The sequence below is a fragment of the Netta rufina genome (genome assembly GCF_964035555.1).
Source record: "Netta rufina genome assembly, chromosome: 5".
In the NCBI taxonomy this organism is placed as follows: domain Eukaryota; kingdom Metazoa; phylum Chordata; class Aves; order Anseriformes; family Anatidae; genus Netta; species Netta rufina.
In genome coordinates, this window is record NC_140128.1 from 43,850,484 (window position 1) to 43,878,091 (window position 27,608).

The window sequence follows — 27,608 nt, forward strand, 5'->3', positions numbered from 1 at the left end:
AGTATCAACCTCTGGGGTGCACCACCAGTGAGTGATCTCCAGATTGGCTTCGTGCTACTGATCACAACCATTTGAGCTCAGTAGTTCAGCCAGCTTTCAAGCCACCTCACTGTTCATTTATGTCATCTATATTTCATCAGTTCCTCTATGAGGATGCTATGGGAGACAGTGTTGAAAGCCTTGTTTTGTTAAAACTGGCATAAACAACATCCACTGCTCTCCCCTCATCCACTGCGCCAGTCAGCTCATTGCAGAAGGCTGGCGTGATGGTTAGGCATGATTTTAGCACACCGAATTTACCAGAGTGTGAGGTTTTGAGAAATCATAGGGAACCGCACCTTATCTCCCTCAGGCCTTGGTTTTCATAATAGTTGGAGGGAAATTAGCATTTGAGCTTTTGTTGTAACTAAGAATGCTCATCTCCCTTCTGGGGAGTTATGTATGAAAGGCAGAATTTACTGTAAAAGCTTAGTTACGCATGCTAGAATTTTAGTCTCTGCTTTGGCATGAACTTAGAAAAATAATAATCATTTAAAAATAAACCTAGCTATTGTATTTAACCTTGGCCCGTGCAGCCAGTGATATTTTGCGAGACGTTCCAGCTATCCACTGATTCTTTTCACCGAAGCTTCCCTTCAGGAAACAAAATAAATTAATGATACAAACAGGAAGCAGCTGTCTTTTCCTAAATAAAAATTAAAATGGGGTCCCCTTAGAGGTAGGGGGGGGAATAAAGGGGAGGGAAGAGACCTGAAAAATTGTCGGTTTAACTTTGACCAGCCTTCAGAGGACAGGCTTAGAATAGCGACACAAGCTGTGAGGCTGGGAGGACTTATTTTCTTATGAGCCATTTTTGGATGTAAGAAAAGGAAAAGGTCTGTGAGAGGGGCTGATGAGCAAGACAAAGGAATGTTGCTCTCTCAAGGCACACGAGCTCTCCTCCTTCAGTAGCATTCACATGGAAAGAAACATTAATCATCGTAATCATTGACGCTGTTCTTCAGCGGCTTTCATCTGCTATCAGCAATCACTAGGAAATTCCAGGGTGTTCCTGATGTGCTTTTTTTTATTATTATTGTCTTTGTCCCAGACTGTTGACTTGATATAGTTGCTTCGAATTCCACTTTAAGAAGGAAGAAGGACAAGAGAGCTGGAAACGCTTGGCTCCTTCCAGCCGGCGGGGAGGAGGAGGAGGTGGTGGTGAGGAGCGTGGCACCAGACAGGGGTCCCAGAGGTGCAGGACCCTTGCCCCAGGGGCTTAGCACCTCTACCTGCAGAAGACCACAAACATGCATAGGTCACAGGCAAGGAAACCAGGGGATTTAACCAAGGCCAGTGCAAGCCTTTATCTTTTGTTAGGACTAGTTGATACAGCGTAGCAGTGCATTTCATAGCAGCGTGGAATCACATTTTATTGAAAGCCAGTTTTGAGTTTTGAGGCTCTTGGGAGATAATGCCAGTACGTAAATGTACGGCATGGCCCTGAGAAGCTTCAGGATGCTTCCTCAGTGGGTGCTGTACCATTTGCTTGTGTAGCCCTTACCTGTGGCATGAGGTGACTTGTGCCACTACACATAATATGAGCATGAATGGAAGGGTTTTATGACTGCAATCTGAGAGACCATGCAGGAAAACCTGTGCCGTAAGGCCTGATGGGTTACCCAGTGCCACCTCCCAAAACATAGAGCCGGCAGGATGAACAAGGTCTGTGTTTAATTTGCAAAATTACAGGACTCTACTTGGCAAGAAAAGAGCATTCTGTCAGCTCCCAAACATACCACCAAGTTGCTAAACGTGGTAAGGATTTACAGGTGAAAAAGGAGGTAGCAGAAAAATTGGCGACAAGCCCTGTGACTCCTTCTGGTATTTGAGGGAATCATCAGAATATCACAGATATTAGTTTCTATATCCTTTAAGTATGGAAAATCCAGGAGGACCTTATGGCATAGTCTCTTGTCCATGAATCAGTTTTGTACCAATTTTGACTTGAAATTGTCTAGGACTGATCGTTTTAAAATAGAAAGACAGTAAGGCATCCAGACCTGAAGAAGATCTTGACACGATCCTTTTCCTTTGCCCTCAGTGCCTCTGTTACCTTTCTTCCCCCTTTCTCTCATTATATCTTGTCCTAAAAACTCTAGTTGGCATCCTCTGAGTGAAACGAGCAGTATTGGGTTTTCATTTTGAACTGGGCACAGCAGTCCTGTATCTGTAGCACTACAGGGGGAGTGCTAATCTAGTGGTAAAAATGCAAAGGCTTCTTTTAACAGCACAGGGCTTCAAAGTTTGAGAAAGTTCGGGCAGGACTGTCCAAGCCGCTTAGCAGCCTTCAGCAGGTCACAGACTTTTCCGCATGTTTTATCTCGAGTTACCCTGAGATAAGGATGCTGTCTTCACAGTCACCATGGAAATTCCTATCCATGTCCTTTGTGTGAGAGGGAAGCGTGTTATGGGTCTCTGAAGGAAAACAAAACATTTCAATGTGATGATTTTGCAATGTGTGTGCATTCCCTACTGGAAGTACGGTTTTGTCCCTGGTTCTATTTGTCTGTTGTCACCCATGCTCTTTGCTGTAATATCCACCAGCAGATACGGTGTAGAGTTTGCATCCTGCCTACCATGAGGCACACTGGATGAATACCATGAGCCAGTGTTCTCCTTCTGATAGCCAGAAATCAGTCAAGAGATCTGATGAATTCTGGACAAGCACAGCAATTAAAACACTTCAAGAATAAAAAAGGAGATAATATTTCTCCAATGCCACAGAAACACCTCCAAGGGGTCCCAAGACCCCAGGTTTTGCATGCACTCGCTGTGCTATGTGGAGCAAAACCAGCAGGGTTGCTTGTAGTGTTAAACTTGAAGCTAATGTGCACAACTTTGCAGGATCCAACCTTGCTGAAATGCAAGAGTGGTAGGCATCCTTCACTTAGCATAATTTACCTTCCCAAAAGAAGACGGATCAGTAGTAAAATTTGGTGAAAATCAATTTTAATTGACATTTAGACTAGCCAAGCACAAAAGAAGGGAGAAAACAAAAGGAAACATATGTCATTTCAGGCTTCTTGGCTCCTGACAGTACACGTGCCCTCATTTTGAGATCAAACTAAATTAATCTATTAAGGTACAGGAAACCTAATTTCATATCTGACTCTTCAAGCAGACACTGGAATACTGAAAAAGGCAGCTAGGTCTTTATCACAATGTACAATTCAAGGGAAGTGAGAGGTATTATTCATGTGGGTGTGACGTGATGGCCGTGCTGATTCATTCTTGCACTCCAAAGCCCTCCCTGTACTTCCTAAACCTTGCAGCACTCAGGGCTGCCTTGACAAGGGCCCTTATTTGGTGAAGAGGGCTACATATTTTGGCCAACCTTTTTTCCTCCCTGCCACAAGTTATTGTTGTGAAAATGGCTCACAGAGGGCTATTTCTTTTTTTATTATTATTTTCTTAAAGATTAGGCTCCCTGCAGCTAAGAATAGCTTCTACGGTTATGTGAGCAGTGACAAAAAGTAAAAAAAGAGCATCAACAATGTGAATGTCAGTGGAGGCAAAAATCCCACTCCACCCGTCGCGACAGCAGTCCACTTCTGGAGGTCTTTGGGTGGCGCTTGGTTCATTTTGCAGTTTCCTCAGTGGGACCCACTGTTGGTGTGACAAAAGGGATAGCAAAGCAAGGGCAAGCGTCCCGCACCAAGTAATGCCTCTGGTACTGCAAACAGGCTGATAATCCAAGGTCGCCAACCCCAGAGAGCTTTGAACATTGACAGAGCTAGGTGTTTTGTTCCGTGAGAGATGGCTTGCTGTGAAGTACCCAAAATCTTCAACTGATGAATATTTCAGAAGGTAGCTCTTGGTGTAACCATGCATGCTTTGCCCTCTAGCTGGAGGACAGAACAGGATGAAGGAGCTCAGGGCATACATCTTTCCTTTTTTTCCTTTTTTTTTTTTTTTCCAGACAAGTTTTTTTTTTTTTCTTTTTTTTTTTTTACTTTTTTTTTTCTTTTTCCTAACTTTCAGGGATCACTGGCATCCTGATAGCTCTTGGTTCTCAGCAGTTTCTCAAAGTCAGAGTGAGAGACCCAGGACAGGAGATATCAAAGGACCAGCTGGAAAGATGCAAAGGGAAGGCTAACAAGGCTGCTCAGTTGTTATTCGGAGACTCATCTTTCAAATACTAGGGAAGAGAAGGCTGAGAAAGGCACTAACTGTTATCGCTACAAATAAACCCTTTAAAACACATTCCAAGTAAGATGAATAAAGTCCCAAGTGCTTGTGTTTGCTGGGAAGCCAAAGCAGTTCATCTGAGCTACCTGCTGTCTTGGTAGCTTCAGGATTTTCTTGCACAGGTGGCAATAGGGATTCAGAAACCAAGTGGAAGTGGGCGAACTGATGACTAGAGCAGAATTATAACTTAATGCAAACATCTGGGTCTAGAGCAGTTTCAGCATTGTCTGCTGGAGTGGGAACAAATGGGACAGCAAGAATGTAAGAGGGGTGGCAATGTTCGAAAGCAATCTTGTTGCCAAACACTTGGTAACATCAGACCTGTACAGTGATGGACTAATTGGGAATGATGCATAAAGCAGGCATTGCAAATCTTAAACTGTCCAGCAGATTTTATCTGCCACCAGTCAGCATCTCAGTCAACTGTGACCTGAATAAGAGTGGGCTCGGTGCCTGAGCTGCAGTGAATATGGTGGGTGAGGATGACCTTTTGGAGGTGGTCATGCAAGAACAGGATAAAGCCATCCCTCGTGAGTCTGAAGGTACATAAGGACATAAAAACAGCCATGCAAGGTCAGACCAACGGTCTATCCAACCTAATATCCGGCCTCCATCAGAGCCCATGAGTGGAAGCCTAGGGAGAAGTAAGAACAAGGGCAAACATATACAATACTTCCCCAGCCTCCAACTATTTTCAGCTCAGGAACTTCCTGAGCCAGATATGGTTTCTATGTATTTAGTAACTCTCAGTGGATTCCTTTTCCGTGAACTCTCCTTGAATCCATGTAAACTTCTATCCACAACACCCTTTGGTAAGAAGGTCCCCAGACCTGCTACCTGGTGCATGGAGAGCCATCTCCCTTTGTTGGTTTCTCAGGTAGCTGGCTTCAGGTAGCTCTGCCTGTTCTTGCACAGGACGAGACTGCAAAGGCTGTCCCATCCCTGCTCCCACGCTGCTCACAGGCCTCTCATCCACCTCCCAGTCATTTCTTCTCCACCCTGAAGATACCTGTGTTACTTGGCATGGAAACCAAGCCATAAGGTGGATCTTGTGAAGGCCTTGCACTATTTTTGTGCTTGGCCTTGCTTGCCCTCAGAATCTGAAGGGTCTCATTGCATCTCGTAGGCATGAATGAAAGCCTCCAGCTTGCTCAGAGCTGGAGTTCCAGCTCCAACGCTCCAGGCATCGAGCCTTGGCAGAGCTATGGGGATATAAATAATAGCCTGCACTCAGAGCTCAGGGAGGAACAGTTCCTAACCATGCCGTACTCGTGCACACGCCATTCCTGGAAGCCTCTTCGCTTTCCCATCCTCCCTTACACCTCCCTAACTTTGCCAGTAACCCATACTCCCTTCACTTCCAGAGGTCTTGTGAGGTTATTCATGTCTACAACCTGCTCTTTGTAGGCTAACTCATGGAGTTTCTGGCAGCAAGCAGCAGCTTAGCCTGATTTCTTGTTGTGCTGACATGTAAATCCGTTGCAAGTACCCAGGGAAACCAGGAGCTGCCACCTGCCTAAGTCTTGCAGAGCACCTACCAAAAGCCTAGCATGCTCACCGTGCTGTGTCAGTGTCACTGTGACCTCTGCACAGACCATCTAAAATAACCCCATGCATGCAACCAGGAATAGAAAGAAAGGAAGGATGCATTTTATATAAATGTAGCCAGAAAGTCTGCAAGATAAATTGCTTGAAGTGGCTCGAAAGACGAAGAAACATGACTCACTTCCAGAAGGAACTATTTCTCTGGGCTGAGCCGAGACGAGCATTGTGTCTCAGGCAGGTTGTTGGTTGCCACTGCAATCGGTAACTTCTGCCTGCCACATGGATGGACTGGAGGTCCAAGAAACTGTGCAATGGGCACGCACATCAGGTGTGCTTCGTTAGCCCCGAGCAAGCTCTGCAAACAGACGATGCATCTAGTTACCTGCAGCATGGTTTCACACATAGCTTTTGCAGCCAGGGTGACTATGCTCTCAGCAGAAAATCAATCTACATTTGTCCAGGAGATCAGGAACCTCCCAAATGGTTCAGAGCAGGAGCATATTTAATTAAACACTCTGCTTCCCATGAAGCCAGTGGGCAGCACTGCAGAGGATGGAGTGAAAGGGCTCAGCACAGGTCCTAGCAAGCTGCCAGCAGAAGTGTCCTCTGCCCCCAGGCCACCAGCCCTCAGCTCCTCGAAGCACAAGGATTTAGTCATGTTTATTGGCACTTCCCTGCAAATGTAGCTACATGTACCTTTATTTATCATGCAGACAGTGTTCTCTTATGAGTGTTTTTCTTTCCCTAGCTTCTTCTTGATGCAATGAGCAATTTCACTGAATTAATCTAAGGCTGTTGACGATGTCAGGTTGCCCAGGGCCGTGTCCAGACCTCTGCTAGAAACGAGTTGTGGCCCATTTCTGAGAGGTCAGAATCTATCTCAGCTATCATTCCTTGCAGGTTTCATTGCAGCAGTCCTGAATGTCCACGGATGACAGGAATACAAGTTCACCCGGAAACCACCTTTCCCTTGTAAGTGAGTGCATTTCTGAGCGGCTTTGGTATTTCCCATCTCCAGCTACCACATTTTTTCCACTGACTCCGCAAGCAGCGCCAGGAGCCTCAGCAAGTGCCCAAACCCATCAGCACACCAGGAGGAAGCGCAGGAAGCCGGACACCGAAAACTTCCCCATCCCATTTTGCAGCCGAGGGGTCAGAGCTGCTTTCGCCCCGCGTCGCGACGACCGATTTACCGTCAGCCCCTCGCCGCCCGGACAGGAAGGCGTTCGCAGACCGGCTCCGGCCCTGGCGCCCCCGAGCCCTCCCGCGCCACCTCCCCGTGGCCACCTCTTCCTCCGAAGACATGCCGCGGATGCCGGGGCTGGTGGCCGGGTGGCACAAAGCCTGCATTGTCCGCGCTCGCCGCCCGGAGAGGCGATCTAATTGTCTTTCCCGGCTTGCAGCAACAATTTGCTGGCAGCGAGGCTTGTGTCATTATATAACTGGAGATAGCCTGACTTGTAAACAGATCCCCAGAACATGTCCGTCTTGCCTTATTTTGGATAAACAATAAGCTCCGGACTGGCTGACACCTTGATGCCATCTGCAAGGGCACGGCAAGCAGCGGCAGAGCTGAGCAAAGCCTTCGCAGGGGGCAGCTTGCCAGGGCATCGCCTCCTCCCCATGCGTGGCTATAGGAAGTTGGGAGGGGAATTCCAGGAAACCCAGGGCTTTGACAACAGACCTGGAGATCTGCGGTGCTCCTTTAGCACATTTTGATTTCCATGCTTGTATTTGTGTGCTTGCCTTTCCCTCTCTTCATTTCCCAACCCTAGTCTACGCTGCTGGGAAAGGCAAAAGCCATCCTCCCCTACTTCTATCTGTGAGCGTTTCTTCCAAAGCCAGCAAGGGACCACCTGCATGCAGAGGATGGCATTGAGTCTGCCTCTTCCCCTCTTTTTGGGATGAACCACACCGAGGAAACCAAAACCTGGGCCCTGTTGGCCAAGCTTCCACCTGTGCAAAGGAGATGCCCAAAGGCATCTTCTCCTGATGCTCATTGGGGTTTTTGCTGCCTAGGCCTGAAATAGTGAATGAAGAAGGGGCATCAAAAGGAGAATATAGTTCTTGGGCCAGCATTTCAACCCTCCCTGATTTTCCTCTGTAAAGATCAAACAAGTTGAGAGGAAAGGGTTGCTCAAACCTGGTCAGGGCCTGCCTGGAGGCCAGTGCCTGAAGCACTGCCCTCCCTGGGGAAGGACTAAAGCAGAATACACCAGCACCAGAAGGGGGCTATTTACCTCCTTTAGGCCATCCTCTTACTGCACCTTTCCTGCTAAGTCGGCCTTTCCTGGTTTGTTTTTTTTTTTATTGTTTTGTTTTTTTCCCCTTGCTTTTCCTGGGCCTCCAGAGCTGTGGGCACCTCATCCCTCCCCCAGAAAGAGGATAGGAAAATACTGGGAGGCTGCAGCTCTGTTATAACTTGGCAGCTGCTGGCCCTGCGCGTCCATCTTCCTCTGCTCCTCTCTCCCCCACTGTTAGATTCAATTTCATAAATAAATACCCCGCGTATTGACGTCATTGTAGGCCTTGAGAAATAATACTCCTGCCGCTTTCTCTGCTAAGCATGGGGAACGGAGGGGAGAGGGAGGAGGAACAGAAGCAACAACGTCTTGGAAGATGAAGTCTTAATATTCTCCTAATCGCCTCCCTCCCTTTGCGGCTCTGCCCCAGCTGTGAAGAAAACAAAGATTGCCATTATCAGTGTGCCCTTCTGGCTTGGGACGGGATAATCAAGTGTCAAAAATTCCTATTCCAGAAATATTTAGGGAGGGATGATGGGGAGATACTCTGGCTTAGAAGCTGGGGTGTACCCCCACAGGTGCCTATGCTCCTGTCATGGAGCTTAAGACAAGTGTACCCAAAATGTACATACATTGTGCATCATGGTTTCTGGGTCTGCTTAAGGAGACGGGTATGTTTCCAGGCATGCCTCACTGTGAATCTGCTTCCCTCGCTTCGTTCTTGCAGGCTGAGTAGCTGCTTCATAGACCAAACCGTGACAAGCCAAAAATATGGCCACTGAGTTCATGCCTTCTTGCCAGTTCTACCATCCCACTTTGTTCCTCCCCTGAAACAGGAAATAATTTGCTCTCTTATTGGTTTATGCTTCCAGAAAAACAAAAACTTTGTGTTCATGGACAATAAGCTGAAATGTCAAAGAAATCTGTGAGCTTCTTTAGCAGGGTCAATGAGCAGTGCTCAAAGAAAGCAAAGCTGGGTTTGAGTTTGCCACCCAGAGGTCCTCACCGTGCCTGGGGAAACACAAGGCTCTGAAACCCAGGAGAGGTTTGCTCTTGGCAGATACAAGGCAGGGAAAAAGGCTCTCACAGGGCTCCCTGCAAAGGCTGACCTGATCTTAATGAGCAAGTGCATTCCTCAGAGTGAGCACACCTGGGAGCACAGAAACAAGGCAAGAGGGAGAAAAAGATACCAGGTGCCAGTATCTTATTGTAACTGATTTGCTTTATTGATAATGCATTACAAGTGGGAAGTACAATAGGTGCAGAATTCAGGCAGCCTGAGCCTTGCCTATTGCTGAGTGCAGACAAGTGAAATAATTCGTGATGCATCAATGCCTTGCCCAGGCTTCCCCACAGCCATATAAAACATCAGTGAATAGTAACATACAAGAAAACTATTTCAAACAAACAAACACAGTTCTTTCCTTCATTTAGTGCAGCTAGGTACATCACCAAAAAAAAAAAAACAAACAAACAATGAGCTTTTGAGAGCCAAAGAGTGAAATGGATGAAATTTTTAGGGGATATGGAGGTGAAGAAAGCAGCTTGGAGGCTGAGTCTGTCCCGATGGTACTAGTACTACTCATTGAATGCTAGGCAAACAGCTCAGCTGCTTCTGGATTGAAACAATAACAATAAACAGTATGTGTTGGTTGGTGTTTTGTATGTGTGTGTTTGTTTTTTTCTCCCTGTATCTACTCATATCCAGATAAAGCCAAGACAGTGATTTATGCACCTTGCAAAGGCTGTGACCACCTCGCTACAGCAAGCTACACACTCCCTCTTTCCCCTTATCTCACCACGTATCCCACTGGAAAAATGCCCTGTGAAGTGTTGCCTCCTGCAGAGCTACCTGCTAACCCTGAAACCAAGAGGGTGACTTTCCCAGTCCTCCCTGGGGCACTCAACAACATTTCAGACTTTTCTGCTGGGGTTTTCCTTTGCCCCTCGTCTTCTCATGTGCCAGCAGAGCAGGAGGTTGCTGGACCAGCTGGGATAGACATGGAGGTTCGCTGGGTGTCCGGACCCACACCAAGCTGTTCCTCCCCAGGGATTTCCAAGCTGTGCCTGTGATTTATCTGCTGACCCACAATAGCAACAGGAGGAACTTGAGCTGAAGCGAAGGTCCCATCTCACCCAATCTCAAGGGTCCTTGCTGTCCAGGATAAGGCTCAGAGCTCCCTGTGGCTGCTTGGATCTCTCCTTGCAAGCCAGTCAGCTCCTCACTGAGCCAAAGAGGGCACATTTTGAACAACTTCATGGTTATCCAACAAATGGCCCCCAAATCACCATTCTGCTCTGGTCCCATGGCAGGATGAGGTCGAGAGGAAAGGTAAAAATGAGCCACTTTCTCCTGTGCAGGGGCACAATGTGCTCATGCTTCTCTTGCCAGCATCCCTGGCCTCGTTACCTAAGCCCCACCATGGTTCTGCATTTTTGTCCCACCGATGCAATGATCCCACTGCAAATGTGGGGATACAGAAGGTGTCAAGCATGTCAGCACCCTAGAAGGAAGAGAACTCAGCACACCTATGCAAGCACCAAAGTCCATAATTTATTTTGCCCAACAGAGAGGACTTTGAGTGCTTTGCTCAGAGCTGAGGCCACTTCCAGCAACATCAATGTGGTGCTTGGAAATCGTACCGGCATCCTTACGGTGCTCCCAGCCTCTTTGCTTTGCTCCCTGGAAGAAGCAGGCAAGAGATGTCACTGAGGTTTCACCTCTTTTTAAAATCATCTCTGAATGCCCAAAGGAAGCAGCCAGCCCTGCATCTGTGCGAAAACCTTCTTGACTAACCATAAAAATAAAATAAAAAATCCAAAAGCTTTCTGAGAAAAAAACTGCTGTTTGGCTTACTGGTTTAATATACTCGTTTTCAAGTGCCTGAATCTTTGACTCTGTTTTCAAGGTGGTAAAGCTTTTCCAGCCTAAATTGTCTGCGGGGAGGCGGGGGGGGGGGGGGAGGGGAGGGGGGGCTTGGATCCAACCAGGTCCCACAAAAGGACTGGGATTTTGGCTGTGTCTGTGGGACTGCACAGACGGCATGACATCTGGCTGAATTTGAGGATTTGGAGGATGCCTTGGCACTACTTTGCCCAGACATAGCTCTACATCAGTGGGAATTACTACCAAGGTGGATATCATGGCATTTTACCTCCTGTTTGCACTGGTGCATGATGGTTTTGAGTGATGAAAAGCAGCTGAGCAGGACAGCTAAAAATTGAGAGGTGATATTTGCCTTGAGAAAGCGGAGAAAACAGGAAATCTGAATCTAGAAACATCTTGTAATGAAGGTCCCTTGTCGCTTGGTGTGGCCTTCTCCACACCCAACTCCAACCCCAAGAGCAAAAATAAACCAAAATAAAGGAAAAAGTCAGGCTCCGTATTCTGGATGGATATTTATTTGCTTAACAGATTTTCTTTTTTTTTTTTTTTTTTTTCATTTTTCTTTTTTTGGTACAAAGCATCCAGGAAAGCTTTTACTTCTCTTTTTAAAAAATAAAAACTAGGTTTCTTTTAAAAAAAGACACATGAAAAGGAAAAAAAAATCAATTATTTGCAATTGCTCTGTTTTTATTCTGCCTTCCCCATCCCACCCGCTTCCCTTCCCCACCCTGCCCCCCCCCCTTTAATTTGGACCAATTTTCATTCTTTTCCATATATATTTAATAAAATAAATAAAGGATTTTCTTTGTCGTGTATTGCAGTGCCATTTTTTTAAACAAAGGCTTCATGGCTCAACATTGCAAGGTAATAACAAACAAAAGGATTATACATTAAAATCCTCCCCCTCTCGAGACTCCCCCTAGCCCTCCCCTCAAAACCACGAGATAGAATACAATTCAAGTAGTCTTTTTTTTTATGTTTTAAATGTATGGATATATAAGACAAAGCAAGTACAGAACTGGTTAACAGAGTGTCCCCATTTTATTAGCAAGTGAGAGTATATCACAGGGAGATGTAATTGTTTCCCCCCTCTTTACGGTTCCTAGACAGATAATATATATTATTTTAAAAACCAACCTATTTTACAGCCCTCTGCCCACCTCTCCAACCCATCTGCTCATCGAATCTTGAGCCTCAAAGCCAGAGAGTTGCCTCTCCTCCCTCCCGTCAACCCATCCCAGCCACCCGGCAGGTGGAGGTCACCGCACCGGGGGGGACGCCTGCCCTGCATTGGGGTGATCCCCATCAGTCCCAGCTGCCATCCTCCATGGCCCCGGCTCATTGGGGCAAGAGGAGGATGGCAGGGGTGTTCTGCAAGAAGGACGCGAAGGGCAAGAGGAGGAAAAGGAGATGGTGGGGCTGGTGCTTCGGCAGGGCCTCGGCTCGTGCGAGCAAGCCGCCAGGGTCGGGAGGATGGAGGAGCCGAGCTCCGCGCGGAAGCAGGGCCTGGAGTTGTAACCTGGCAATACCTTCGCCATTCAAAGCAGTTAGTCTCTAGAACAGTTCCCTTTTAGACTAAATCGTTGTGTTGTGTTTTGTTTTGTTTTCTACAAAAAAAAAAAATAAAGGATGCGTGTAGATGTATTTCTGTGTGTGCGTGCATCTGTGTACATGAGTGACAGCCAACTAGCTCATATGGTCATGACCAAGCTATATTTCAGAAGAGAAAAGAAACACATTTATCACACTTTTCCTAAAACGAAAAGCTAAAATTTCAAGTTCAGTATTCGCTATCTTGTCCTTCCCTCCCCACCCTCCCTTGCTATTTCTGGGTTTTTTCCCTTCCAACTTACTTTAGCACCATAACACATTTTAAACATTACAATCCCTCTTCAGATACTACACAAAATGTCCCATAAAAATAGTGCTTTTTTGCCAAAAAAGTTATATAATATATTATATATATAAATCAACTAAATCCGTGGCAAATGTGCAATGCAGACGCCTCCTCCATTTAAAGTGAGCATCAGCTCACTTTTTTCTTTTTTTTTTTCTCCCCTTTCCTTTTTCTTCTCTCTCTTTCTCTCTCTCTCTCTCTCTCCTCTTCCTCTCTTTCTCCCGTCAGCGATGATTTCAAAAAGGTGCAAGTCGATTTGGAATCTTGTAATTAAGCACACACACAAAAAATGCAGATGGGTCTCCTCGGAACTTCGTCTCAGTTACGTTTTCTTTTTAAAGGTGCAAAAGAAAGTTATAAAAATTACAAAAAGTTACCAACAAAATAAAAATAAAAGGAAAAAAAAAAGTGGGGTGGGAATGAGGCAAAAAAGTTATATCCCTCAACATTTCTCCCCATTTGTTTTTGTTTTTCACTTTATTGTCAAGAAAGACACGGAATGGACTCCTCTTCTTGAGAAAAAATAAAAAATAAAAAAAAAGTTAACTTCATATCCTTTTTCCCTCTTGTTCTTTCTTTTGTCTTCTGGTGTTGGCACCGGGGATGTCACGCAGTGCCCGGCAGCAAAAAAAGTTCAAGTGCCCAACTGTCCCTTTGCAAGTACAAGGCTTGAAAAATACTGGGTGCGCGGGGGAAACGAGACAGGCCTGGGAAACGAAACAACCCTCCCCCCAACCCCGAAAGGAGGACGCCGCGCGCGGCCACCGCCGCCGCCGCCATCCCCTCCTTGCTTGTGTCAGTTGTTTGGTTGGGGCCGGAGCGGCGTGATGGCGCCCCGCCGCCCCGCTCCTCGGCTCGGGGACGGAGGGGCTTGGGGGGGGCCGGGTCTCGCCAGTCTCTCCCCGGGAGATCACAAATGGAGCCGGCCAGTCATGGTTCATTCCTGGGGGCCGGTGGCTTCGGGGGATGCTCGCGGCGCTGGGGGCCGCTGGCTCGGCAAGGAGATGAGGGGGCGATGCAGCGCCCTGGCTTCTTCAGCCGCTTGCAGCCCCTCGGCCTGCCACCGGTACCGGCGGGCGCGCAGGATGCCGGGCACCTCCCGCTGCAGCCGCTGGGAGCTCTTCTTCTGCCACACGTCGTACTTGGAGTACTTGGCGTGTGAGGGCTTCTGGAAGCTCTCCTGTAGAGGGGAAGAGCAACGTCAGCGTCAGTGTGAGGAACACGGCCGACCCTGCCCATGAGCTCTGTCTGCCCCACCTCACATTACTCGTTTTCTGGGGCTCACAGCACAAGACGGACTAGGGCCTGCTAGAGTAGGTCTGGAGGAGGGCCGTGAGAATGATCAGGGGCTGGAGAACCTCTCCTGTGAGGAAAGACTGAGAGCATTGGGGCTGTTCAGCCTGGAGAGGGCTCTAGGGGCTCCTTGCTGCAGCCTGTCAATATATATTGAATCTGGAGAAAGATTTTAGCAGGGCGTGTGGGGACAGAAGGGGCAATTGTTTCAGACCAGAAAAGATTGGATATAAGGAAGAATTTCTTCACAACAAGGGTGGTGAGGCACTGGCACAGGTTGCCCAGAGAAGCTGTGGATGCCCCATCCCTGGAGGTGTTCAAAGCTGGGTTGCATGGGGCTTTGGGCAGTGTGATCTAGTGAAAGATGTCCCTGCCCATGGCTGGGGGGCTGGACTATATGCTCCTCAGGGTTCCCTTCCAACACAAACCAACCTGTGATTAAAAGTTTTTTTTCTGTAACTTATTTGACTCCCCCATGGCCATAAACTCTTCAAGGCTCTGCACGCTGCCTTGGCTGCAGAAGCAGTGGATCTTAGAGCCAGCAATTGTCCTCTCCCCTCCAAGGCCTTCCTATCTTTTCCTCTCCTTCTTGTTTTAGAGAGCTGCCAAACCCGGGGCCATCCCTACCTTGTTGAGTGCCGGGAGGCCCACGAGGGAGGTGGCGGAGAGGTCGCGCTCAGACTTGACGGACTTGGCGCAGTAGGTTTCCAGCAGAGCCAGGTCGCAGCTCCGAAAGCAGCACTCCTCCACGATGCCGCGGTTGATCCTCCTGTTATTTCGTCCCACTGGCCTACCTGCAAGGGCAGAGGCCTCAGCGTTAGCCGTCAATACAGGCCAGACGTTGTCACCCGCTAACCTCCGCCTTGGAGGCATCCCTCCAGCTGTGATCAGACTGGTGACCCCCACCAGCACATCCACCAGCTTCATCACCCCACAGTTGCTGCACACATGCTTCCAAACCAGCAGCATTTCCCCTAAAACACTCATCTCCCTTCAACGCGTGCCTACAAAACGCCTGAGTTTCACATGAAGCCTTCCCCAGACAAATGCTCTCAATGCCGACGGGGCTCCCCGTGTGCACACGATGCTAATTAAGGGCACTTTCTATTGCTGTAATTTATTCCCTTCCTATTGCTCCTTAGCGAGCTCGGCGCGGACGGCAGTCCGGATGCAGACGCCGCACCGATTACCACGAACGTCTGCGATGTTGATCCTGGCAAGCGCATTTTATTAGAAAGAAGCAGCGCGGCGCTGTGGCTGCCAGCCTCCCTCTGCCGTGTTGACGCTCGGGCAGGTGAAGCGAACCAACGCGGCTAAATTTTACCAGATGGGACAGCTCGGAGACAGCTGCAGAAAGAATACAGGCTCACAACGGCACGCCAAGAATAGCTATTAAACTTAATCTTTTAATAACGGTTCCTCTCCCATTTCTCCCAGCAGAAGGATGCGAACGCCAGTGTCCAGCGCGGCAACAACTGAGAGCATCTCACTCCGGTGTTTAATTACAGCCAAACCACTCCGGGGAGAAGGCTCACACCGGTTTTGCTTTGTGCCTCCCCCTCTTGAAATAGAAGAGAGAGGCAAATCTGGATTTCAGACACAAAACAAATTTGCTCAGGAATTGCAACTTCCTAAATGTATAGTGGCCCCAAACTAGAGGGTTTTCTCTGTGTTTTCATGTACAGAGTGCCGAGGTGAGGGGCTCAGGTAGAGGGGAGCACAGCCCACACAGGCAGAGCAGTACTCGTGAGGTTTGCAGATGGGATCCATCTGGGGAGACGCTGCTTTGGCCCCATGCATGACCCATGGTCCCCCCCACACGCTCCAGATGAAGCAGGAGCTCAAATATTTATCCTGTTTAGATCTTACGGCCCTGGCTGATTTCCCCAAGCGGTACCGCACCTGTGTGCCCACCCAAAGTGCCCCAGGACAACATGCAAAGCCCAGCAGCTTTCTGCATGTGCAATGCAGCCCTCCACGTTGCAATGCAGCCATGCATATCCAATGCAGCCCCACACGTGCAAAGCAACCCCAAATACACAATGCAGGCACGGTTGTGCAGTGCAGTGCTGCGTGCACAACACTGGCATGCAAAATGCCGTGACCCAACCTCAACATACACCCTGCAATAGCAAAGCCCCTGGCAGCACAGCACCTGCTAGCTGTCAAACTCGCCCCGTTTGCAGTGAGCCCTTTGCTCAACAGTGGAGCATCACCACCGCGCTCTGAGGTCATGAGAGCAAGCACGGCATCGGGTGCACCGCGATGGGACAGCTGACTCATAACATGCAGCCCGCCTTCGGGAGGCAGCTCAAACGCTTCATTTTCCACATTCTTCCCCCTTGCATCACCCCCCTCCTATTTATTTTTTTTTCTTTTTCTCTGGGAAAAATTCAGAGATGACCCTTAGCCAGCTATATGGGAAGGTGAGAAGGATAGCTTAGTCTCAGCCAAGGCTCAGTGAAGGGAGCACTGCCAGGGGTTTGTTTTTCTGTCTTTAAAATGCTCGTGGCCACAAGTATGCTGGATTGAGCCCTCCTTGTATAGGCAGGTGGATGAGTTGGTTGCCTGCTGCCGTATAAGTGACCTTGGTGCAGGCAATCCAGGTGGTGATACCCAATGGAGAAGAGGGCCACATGCATATATTCTTTGTATGTATACACAATATATATATGCAATATATATTTAAGCACATATACATATGGACCAAAGCATCTAAACCCATGCAACCACCCCACCATAAAGGGTACTTTTTGGGAGAGACAGCCCTCAGCTATCCATGCCCCTTGCTTTGCCCACCTTATGGACACATCCCCAGCCCTCAAGCACTGCCCTTCATGTGTTGCATAAAGTCCCTACGTGCTGTTTCCCTTGCTTGCCGCCAGCATTGCGGCGAGGGGCTGGGGGGACAGATCTCCCATTACATAATTGTCCATGCCCACAGCACCAAATGCCATCCCCATCCTCTAGGGGAGTGCTGCTGCAGGGAAAACAACAAGAACAACAAAAGCTGGCAAACAACAAGCTGGGATTTAGCCCCAGAACGCACCTGGAGATAACAACCAGGGGAAAAGATGCCAGGAAATTTCTAGTTAACAGTGATATGGCCGCTGACCTGGATTAGGAAAAGGGTTTGTTCCGAACCATGATTTACGCATGGACTAAAGGTTGATTTTCCTGGCGTTCACCCATCGGTGGCATCTCACTTTAACGTCACCACCAAAGCCAGGTACATAGCAAAGCAGGAGGTGAAGCACTTCTCCTCCCACACTCCCCTTCCACTTCCCATTTCAACGATTGCCACCTTCTCCCAAGGAAACATGCTACCTCCCAGCCTTCTCGGGGGACTCGAAAAATGGCCATTCTCCCTTTTTCCCCAACCCGTGCTCCACCAAAAGCCTCTGCGGGCTGGTGCCGGGTGGCATTGTGCTATCCCGACAGCAATTGCTGGCCATCCCGACTGGGATTGCCAAGCATCCTGATGGCATTCCCGGGACTGCGCGGGGGCGGTAGCCGCGTACCTGCAGCTCAGAGGTGATGGCACCCGGGGTGGGGACAGGAGGGTCCCTTCCCCGGCATCACTGCACCGAGGCGCCTCCCCACCCTCGGCTCCCCTCTCCTCCGGTCCATCAGGCGGCAAGCCGAGTGGAAGGGGACTTTGGGTGCAAACAGTCCCCGCGCCCCTGACGCAGGAATGTCGGGAGCAACAAGGGGGCCTTTGTGCAGCTCCAGCCCCGTCCCAGTGCCCCCAGCCTGGCCCTCCCCCAGCCCCGGCACCGCGCTTTCCCCCCTGCTTTTTCCTAGTATTATTCGCAGGAGCAGCGGCGCACAAGAATGTGCCCCGTCAGCACAAGCGGCCGCAAAGAGCTAAATTCTTATCAGCTGTTGGAAAGGAGGAAACAGGAGCTGTTGTTTACAGAGAAGTCAGACGCTTCTCCCCCCACAGCCCCTTCTCCCCTCCCCGCCGGCGGTGCATGACAGCAAATTCGCCACCGGGGCTTCCTCTTGACCTTTTTCTATTTTTCCTCTCTTTTTTTATAATTTTTTTTTCCCTCTTTGAGGCCATGCTGTGGGATGGCATCACCTTGCCGACACCTGCGTGCTGGCCCCAAAAGCCTTCAGTCATGGAAGGGGATCGCAGCAGAAAGAGGAGAGCAAGGCAGTGGCTGCAGCTGCAGTCTCCAGCCCCCATTGGAGCTGCTCCTTTGCAGCCCCAGCTCTTGGTGGCATCACTGCTGCAGGTCTCAGGTGCACCAGGAATATGCCAAGTGCTTGCCATGGGACCGGTGGCACTCGTCCCCAAGGGTGCGCCATGCAAAGTGTTGTCCCTTTCACAAGCAGATCAAGTAAAGCAATGTATCTCCAGATTTTTGCTACATCCCTCAAAAAAAAAAAAAAAGGGAGTGGAAATGGTAAAAGCCTGGTAGTGGGATGCCAAATAAAGACAATGAAGTACCCGAGTTAGGGGATTTGGGAAGCAGCTTCAACATCCTCAGTCCCAAGCATCTGCCATCACGATACTTCCAGGGGCACCTCTCCATGCCAATGGACAGGCGGACATCATGGTCCTTGGGGTGCACCCTCCTGGGTCCAGGCTGCCTATGTCCCCACCATGGGACACCAGGGGTGTGAAACACCGCTGATGTGCTGGAGCTGGATGCAGACTGCTGCAGCTCAGAGCAGGGAAGGCACACCTTAGCTAAAATCACCACCACAGCAGAAAAACTGGTGGATTTTCATGCCATTTCCTTTTTTTTTCCCCAAGATTACCAGGCGCCTGTTTGAAGCAAGCCCTTTCCAGCATGTGGGGTCACCCATATCTGTGGGATGAGGCCATCAAAGCCATCTACCTCCCGTATGAACCATGCTGTTAGCACAGGTTGCTCATCAGGCTGTACTTCTGACACCAACAGCAGGCTAAGAAGTGCTCAGGACAATCCCAGAGCCAGTTTCAGGACATAAACCATGATCATGCAACATAAGCATGCCCTATAGAGCCTACACGGGCCAACAGTGTTAGCCATGTGGATCTAGGAATGAAGACTAATGTAGGCAGAAGAATTGCTCTCTTTACTGGATCAACTGATAGAGTTAGAGGGAAGAAAGAGGTGTACTGGGAATGCCCATGCCCTCGTCAAGTAGAGCTGGTACCCAAATGTGTGTTCAGTGCTGACTGGCCAGAGGCTGCAGAGGTTAAAATATGGGACTGGTGGGGTTCCCTTCATCCCTCAGCACTTGAGCTCTCCAGAAGTATTCAACCAGAAGGGAGGGGACAGGTAAAAAATAAAAATAAAAAAGAGTGAGAATCCTCTTGCAAGCACCAGACTGGCCATTTGGCACAAAGCTACTTGTCTGCCTTCAAAAGTGTTTTTATTTGGACTGGGAGGCCGGGTTATTCGAGGTGAAAGGAGGTCAATTTGTCTGTAAAACAAAAGCCCCATTCCATTTCATCCCCAGAGAGGGGGAGGAGGGAAGAGAAACACAGGGAGGGAGACGGATGCTCCTCTGTATAGGGAGAGAGAGGAAGAGGTGTGAGAGCAGGAGAGGAACTTGCCACAGATGGGAAGGAGAAGCCTGTGTCCCTTGCCCAAGCTGAGCTCTGGTGTGGGCTCAGTGGTTTGAGAAAATGTGGAGGGTGAGATGAGAGGAAGGGCAGTTATGGTGCAGACCCCTCAGCTGAACTCAGAGAGAAAGGAACAGCGTCCCAAAAAGCATCGCCACCTGCCCAAAGCCATCTCCTAGGGGAACTGGCTAGTGGCAAAGCCACCTGCAGTGCCACCACCCTTAGGACATCACACAGGCTGAGCCCTGGTGGCAGCTGGACCTGGCAGCCCCCTGCCCAGCCTCTGGATGGGGTTGACCTCAGCCAGGCTCAGCCCAGCCTGGTTGGGCACTAGCACCCAGGATCTTCTCCTGACCATGCAGCACCCCTTTCCCTGCAAAAGCCAGACTGGGAGGAGAGGGAGGGGGGCTCTCAGCACCACTGTTCCAAAAAACAACTCGCCACATTACTCAAGAGTCACCTTGCACATTGCTTTAATTCATTTTCCCCCAACCAGAGCAGAGGCAAAGACTGCCAAGCACACGGTGCCCCTTGTAGCTGCTACGTGCATCCTTTCCCTGCTGCTTGCCTTCACATCTCTCCTGTAGTTTGTTACAGGGTTCAGTCCCCAGCAGGCTGCAGGACATGGGGTCTTCACTCTCAGGGCCGCTATAATGGCATCGTCACGCTGACGGCACCCTCCCCTGCTCACGTACCGCTGAGCATCCAACGCTACTGCCTTACTCCTCCTCCTCCCCGCTCACCAGCTGAGCTCTTGTGCTGCCCATGTGAATGGTCCAGACCCCAAAAACACCACGAGGGAAAGCGTGCTCCAGGCAACTGTCCTCAAAGTCCCTGCACTCTACAGATGACATCAACACCACATTTTTTGGCACTAGCTGTGCTGGAAAAGGGTGCGCCATCACTGTCATTGGTGGGTAGCCAGGAGGCCACCAGGAGTATTCAGGGAGCAACCAGAACCTGTGGATACAGCCTGCTTGGGTTTTAAAAGAACCCAGACCCCAAGCTCAGCAGAAACCTTCATTACTTTGATGACTTGCCTGCATCAACAGCAAACCAACCACCTATTGCTGCTCCCCGGCAATATCTGACTTCAGCACCCCGCTTCCCCATGGGACCAAGTCCCCTAAAACAGTGCTCAGCATCACCTGAGCTTGTTGCTTGTCTCACTCCTCTCCTCGCCATGCATAATGCCATTAGGAAAAGCAGCAGGGTGGAGAACCCGTCCTTTCCATCCCACCCCACCTCCCCCAGCACATTCTGCACCTGGCGTGGATGTCCCGGCACTGCGCGGCGTGGGGACCGAGCATCCCGCGTGAGCACGTGGCACTTACTGAAGTAGAAGCCCCTGTCCCCACAGACGAACTGCAGCGTGTCCACCAGCTCCCCGCCGCAGAGGGTCTCCGCCGTGCCGTACGCCGCGGCCGAATCCAACGCGTAGGCCAGGAAGGCCAGCAGCAGCAGCAGCAGCCGCCGGGCCGCGCACATCCTCTGCACCTGGGGATGGAGGCACAGCGTTAGCGTGGTGCCAGAGACTCCCCTTCTTCCACCACCACCACCACCACCCCCCCAATTACCTATTTTTCTTCCCTTATAAATGGAAAATCATTCAAGTGATTGCCAGGAGGTGGCTTGTTTTTGCTTTCGATGAAAGCTTTCCGTGCCCTACCCAAACGCGCGCTTTCCCAAAGGCGGAGCAAATGAACTTTCCTCCCGCTTTTGAGGAAAGCTGGCTTCTGCCGGGGAGTAGTGGCCTTCGCCCCAGGCATCCAAAAGGCACTGCTAAGGCAATCAGGGGGCTGATTGCACAATCCGTGTTTGCCCGGCAGGGCCGGGACCAGAGAGACATCCCTTGGGAGCACAGCGGTCCCCAGGGAGACGCAGCTGGGGACCACAGGGGTATCAGCACAGGGATGCTGTTGCCCCACTGAGTGATGCAACATCCCTGTGTTGTCCCTCAGCGACGAGCATCGCTGCATGGCTACAAGCAACGGTGGTGGCCAAGAGCTCAGCTCAAAATGAAGGGGGGAATTGTATCAAAACAGCAGCCCCCACGGGCGAGTGCTAAATCTCCAGCAGAGCAGCCCCTCTCCCTGCTAACACTCAGCCGAGGCACTGAGTTTCACCTCCAGCTTTCATCACCATAGCATCTGAGCAACTCGAGAATAATATCAGTTAATGAATATTACCTCACCCCCGTGGGATGCTCGGAGATGGAGCCGAAGCCTGGGATAGATTAAATGACTCGCCCAAGGTCACAGGGGAAGTCTGCAGCGCAGCTAGGAAATTAGCCCAGGTCCCCAGGGGCCCCACTACGGTCCTGCCAGCAACAAAGCCACCCTTATCACCAATTTCTACAGACACGGTGCACCAGTAGTGCTGGAAAGCTGCCGTGCTCACGAGTTGTGAGCTCTTCCAAGCAGCAGAGATCATCACCACAGCATCACCTGTGCTGCTTGAGGCACAGCAGCATCGTGCTATAGATGCACTATTTGGTGTTGGGAAGATCTGATACAGTCTGCAGGGAAAGAAAGAAAGAAAAAAAAAAAAAAAAAACAAGCACTACTTCTCTTTTGCAAAGCACTGGCTACTGCAAAAGCCGAGCTGCAGGTGCAAGCCTTGCCTGCCTCCCAGTACAAGCTCTTTTAGGGAGTCCAAGCCCAAAATACTGAGTGGGAAACACTCCTGAAGCCATGTGGGCCAAAGCCATGAGGATGAGAATGGTCCAAATGCTGACACCCCTCTGAAGAAACCCAGCACAACCCTGTAAGTTCTTCCCTCCCAGTTCAATCATCGGGTACCCAACACTGCATGTGGCTTCAGTTACCATGGCTTAATCCCTTCCCAGCATCGTGCGTTGAAGCCCTCAGAGCCTTCATTTGTACTTCAGAGCCTCCCTCATGCAACAGGTAACAGGAACAATGTGGTGACAGTGTTTTCCTAAAGGACTAGGAGAGATGCCATGTCCACTAGAGTGTCATCCTTGTAAAACAGGCCTGAATTGGTCATACTGACTGCCACCCCCAGGTGCGTGCATTGGGAGAGGTCAAACATCTCAGGGTGCAGTTTGAACCAGGGCAGAAAACAAGGAAAAATTAGAAAATCATCTCCTGTGCAGATGCAAGGCTCCTTCTCCTTCCCTTCTCCACACCAGCACATGTGGGACCAGAAAACTGCCCTGGGTGGGTGGAGGTGCTCCCTCGCCATGGGGCTGCTACGTGAAGGATGCTCCGTGCACTTGGGGAACCCCGAGCACCTCTCCGCAGCCCAGTGACAGCCAGGTCACTGGTGGTGGCACGCCAATGGAGAAAGTCCCCTTGGACCAGCACCAGCATGATGGGAGCAAGCCTGAAGGCAGGTCTGCAGCGGAGCGGAGCCGCCCTCCCGCGCAAAGCTGCCCGGAGGATTTTTTAAGGATTTGCTGCATGATCAGCTGGAGAGGCGATTTCTGTCCAGCTGCTGGGGATTCGGAGGCCAAGAGGCCACAATGTGCTAAAAAGGCCCGGCTGCCAAATCTCAGAGGAAGGCTCAGGCATCCCTTGCATCCAGGCTTGCGCAGAGCCAACCAAACCACGGTGCCTCTCTTGGGCAACATCTCCCAAAAAACGGATACTGAACCTCCTGTCTGACCTAATTCCTCCTTCAGTCTGGCCTTCATTACAATTTAATATGAACAGAACAACGTAGGAGGGAATTGACAGATGGCCCAGTCTGCAAAATTTGGATTTGGACAGAAAAAAAAATAAATAAATAAATTACAAATCTCGCTCTTTGTGGAGCAGTGCAGTGTCTAAAAGGGCAAGAAAGTTGTCAGCCCAAATGAGTGCTGTGTGCTGGGATGGGGGGGTGGGGAGGAAATCTACATTTTTGCAGCCCAGCCTCCATCACCCTGCTGAAAAAGCAGGCAGATTGGTGTATTGCTGCTGCAGGAGATGCCCAGTGCTTGTGCAGCGAGCATCACCCGCTCACAGGGAGAGCATCCACGTCCCAGCACCGGGGCTGGAGCCAAGGCATCCCTTGCATCCCGAAATCAGTGCACCCATGTGCATGGGGAGCACACAGACGTTGCCAACGACTGCGAGACGAAGCGTATTGCTGTGTTATTCCTCCTGAGAGTGGAGAGGGATGCACAGACAGCCCTTGGCAGGCGCCTTTGGCAGCCAAAATCCCGCCCTGGATGGAGGAGTTGCGGGGGGGGGCACCCAGTGGTACCCGATGGAGAGCAGCCGCCACGTGCCATACCTCTGTCGGGGGCACCCTGCATCCTCCTGCCACCCTGGCCACATGTTCCCTGCCCAAATCTTTATCCCTGGAGGCTCCTGGCTGTAGAAGAGCCTCCACCTTTGTCTAAAGGAGAAAGGATGTGACATCGGATCCTCATCTTCGAGGAAGCAGGTTTCAAACTGCAAAACTTTTGACCATCGAGGCAGATAAAATCCACCTGGGACCAGGGGTTTCGCTGCTCAGCTCCGATCACCGGGCTTGACAGCAATAAAAAAAAAAAAAAACAACCCTTCTGATTCTTGGCACCTGGCTCGCGTGACACTTATATGGCTGAGGTTGGCAGTGTCGCTTCTATTTTTAGCCCTCGCTTTTTTGTCTTCGCCGCTTGTCCCCATCAGCAGCCCCGTGCCGGGGGTCACCTTTCCTCCCTCCCATCCCACACCCCGCGGCTCTGCAGCGAGGGCTCCCGGAGCTGCAGAAAAACCAAGCTCGGAAAGGTGAATGGGGTATTCAGTCCCATTTACTCACCCCACCGGGGAGTATTGCACAAATTTTGGTAGGCGGCCCAGAAACGGTTGATTTACAGCAGAAAAAAAACAAAAAAAAAAAAAAAAAAAAAAAAAAGGAAATGCAATCTTGCTTAACTCTTCTAAAGACAGCTGGCAGGACCCAGGGAAGGGATTTAAGTCCGATTTAGTAGCCTCACTTAACTCCTTTCTTTATTGTTCCTCTCGCCTTTCTGCCTCCACGGCCGAAACCTGGAGCGTAGCAGGGAAAGTTAACAGCAAGTTAAGCTGTTAAATCAGAAATTGTGGTGACTGGAGTTTACTGACAAGTGATATTCCCACAACACATTCAGCTTGCTTTATGTCTTGGCAGAGCCGTGTTAACCCTGCCGATGCCAGGCTGCAGCCCCAGTGGAGATTTCCTCCCCTGGTGTCCCCTGACCCCCTCCTTTTGCATCTCTTCACCCCCTCGGACACAGCAGCCTCAAAAAGCAAAGCCAGCCCGAAAACGGAGCTGAGAGGTCAGTCCCAGGACACAAGCGGGAGAGGGTGGGCCACTTCCAGTGCTCGTATGCAATTCTGGAAGAGCACCAGCTCCTCCGTCCCTCTAAAAATAAGACCTCACCTGCTGTGTTTGCTTTATTTAAAAAAAGAAAAGACGTACAGAAGTGCTTTGCTCCTTGAGGCAAGTAGGGATCGCTCCAAAGCCTGTAGGAATCAATGGCGAGACACGCACCGACACCTCTGGGTTGCTTGGTCAAAGCAGCAGCCCTGCAGGCAGGCTGCAAAAAGGATCACCTGTCAGGAGCAGCGCCGGGACACACACGCAGACGCATTTTGGCTCTCCGGTTTCATGCGGCGGTGGGAGGGGACCTGCGGTGTCAAATCTTTTATCCCTTAATGAATTTTCACAGGAGCTGGGATAGCCCCTTTGAAAGGCTGAGTGAACTCGTGTGGGTGTCGACAACGTGGAGCAAGATTTACAGCTCTGACCCGCTCACCCCCACCGAAATTGTCAAGTTGGGTCCAAAACAGTTCAGCGGAGCTCAAATCGGGAGTGTCAGTCAGTTTTATTCCTCCAGATGTCCTTAGCACAAAGTCACCCCTACAGAACCCACGACCCAGGCTCCTCAACTCCACTGTAAATCAAGCCAGGAGGAGGAGGAATAAACCCAACGCACTGAACCCTGCTAAGTGAAAGAAGCCACACACACACAACCTGACAATAAATAAAAACAAAGAAAACCGGGCCCTCCCAAGCACACCCTGGCATTGGGACGAAAACTGCAGGCTTCACATAGGAAGCCTCAACCTGAGGGTTAAAGCAGACCTTTTCCTGAGGTATCTGCTTGAAACGTCCCCCACCAACCTGATTTTCACACAGGGTGGCCCCACGGTGCCGGCGTGAGCCCCGGCGTGCCAGAAGCACTGCTGAAGCACCGCTGGCTGGAGGCAAGGCAGCCACATCTGCTGGTACAGTTACGCTAAGTCTGAGTTTCCTCATGTGCCCCAATTCCCCACTGCTCAACAGAGTGCTAAAACCCTTCCAAGTTGCTCTCTTAAAACAATTACTGTAGGGAAAAGCAATTGGGAAGGAAGCAAAAAAAAAAAAAAAATATCACACAAAGTCGAAGGCTCGGTGCCAACCATTAACTCTCACTCCATTTTGGCTTCGCTCTCTTGTTTTTCCCTCTCTGTATTTTTATCCCTCCGGGACCCAACGCGCCGCGGTGTTTTTTCGGATGAGAGCCCAGCAGCTCCACGCTGCTCCCCGCCGGGTCCCCGCTCCCAAAGCCCGGGCGCGGAGCGCAGCGCGCCGGGCAGCCAGGGGCCGCCGTGACCTCGCATAGCCCCGGCCCCGCCGCCGGGGCCAGCCCGGCCCACGCACGATCGCGGCTGCCCGCACACGCGCCGTGCTGCCCCCGGCCCCCCCAGCCCACCCGGGACCGCCCCACGCCCCCTCCACGCCGCTCCCCCCCCCCCCCCCGCCCTCTCCGCGTCCTCTCCGCGCACGCCCCGCGCAAGGGGCGCGCAGGAGCCTCGCAGGGGGATGCGGGCAGCGCTGCGCGCCCCCCACCCACGCAAAAATAATAACAACGTATTTTTTAAAGCAAATAAAAAATAAATAATAATTAAAAAAAAAAAAAAAACGGGCGGAAAAACGCCCATCGCCACAAGGCGCGCGGGTGCCTTGGGGGTGCCCGGGGGGTCCCCGCACCGCACCGCACCCCCCGCAGCGCACAGCCCGCAAGTTGGCCGCGGGCAGCCCGGGCTGGGCCGGCTCTCGGGGTCCCTCTAGTGACACGCGTGGGGAGGGCGAGCAGCGGAGCCGGCACGGCTCGGCTCGGCTCGGCGCGGCGCGGCACAAGCATCCCGCGGCACAAGCATCGCGCGGCGTGGCACGGCTGGGCGCGGCGTGGCACGGCTCGGAGCGGCGCTTACCTTGGCGCTGCCGCTGCTACTCTCAACTTCTGGCGGCGGCGGGCCGGGGAGGAAGGCAGGCTGCCGGCAGCGCTCATCCGTGTGTGCCCCGGCGCTTGCCATGCTGCTGTCCGGCCCTGGCAGCGATCGCGGCTTTGGCTCGCCTTCCCCGCGCCCTGGCTTGCTCTCCTCGCTTTGCCTTTTTGGTATGTCAAGTCCCTGCTTGAATTTGTCTGAAGGATGTTATTTTGTTACGATTAGGTATTTTGTTATTCTAGAGAGCGAGCGAGCGCTTTCCTTCCTTCTCCTATTTTTTCCTTTTTTTCCTTTTCTTTTTTTTTTTTCCTTTTCTTTTTCCTTTTTTTCTTTTGTTATTTTTTCTCCTTGTTCCCCCCCCTTTTTTTTTGCCTTTTTTTCCTCCTCCTCTTTCTCTCCTTCTGCTTTGGCTGCCCCTTGGGTGGCTCTCACTTTTTGTTGTGGTGGTGTTTACTGACTGCGTCCCCCTGGCCGGGGCGGAGGGGCCGGCTGCCTGGCTGCCCGCTGCTCCCGGCTGGCTGCCCCACGAGCGAGGAGACAGGCAAGGCGCTCCGGCTGCCCCCCTTTTATACCCCCCCAATGGGCATGCTCTGACTTCCCCAGCGAACACCAGCCCGGCCACGCAGCCAATAATGTTGCAGAGCGATCCCTCCCTCTTTCTCCCTCCCTTCTTCGTAACCCTGCGAAGTCCAGCTCGGGGAGCGACGGGAAGTTCCAGCCGCAGGCTTTCCCCGCCCGGGAGGGGGCTTTAGCCCACCCCGGC

General features: G+C 50.9%; 1 protein-coding gene across 1 annotated transcript; it reads right to left on the reverse strand.

Annotated features, from left to right (window-relative positions):
- Positions 1-13,027: 13,027 nt before the first annotated feature.
- IGF2 (insulin like growth factor 2) lies at positions 13,028-27,259 on the reverse strand. Its single transcript, XM_084287334.1, has 4 exons — positions 26,831-27,259; positions 20,993-21,155; positions 14,723-14,889; positions 13,028-13,982 (listed from the first exon to the last, which is right to left on the reverse strand). The coding sequence occupies exons 1-4, from the start codon at positions 26,930-26,932 to the stop codon at positions 13,740-13,742; spliced, it is 675 nt and encodes a 224-aa protein (XP_084143460.1). The 5' UTR covers positions 26,933-27,259; the 3' UTR covers positions 13,028-13,739.
- Between the last annotated feature and the right edge of the window lie 349 nt (positions 27,260-27,608).

Coding starts and splice junctions, on each gene's coding strand:
- IGF2 (XM_084287334.1), bottom strand. CDS start 26,932: ATGGCAAGCGCCGGGGCACACACGGATGAGCGCTGCCGGCAGCCTGCC. Junction 14,890..20,992: donor GGACAGGGGCTTCTACTTCA/GTAAGTGCCACG, acceptor CTGCCCTTGCAG/GTAGGCCAGTGGGACGAAAT. Junction 13,983..14,722: donor GCCTCCCGGCACTCAACAAG/GTAGGGATGGCC, acceptor TCCCCTCTACAG/GAGAGCTTCCAGAAGCCCTC.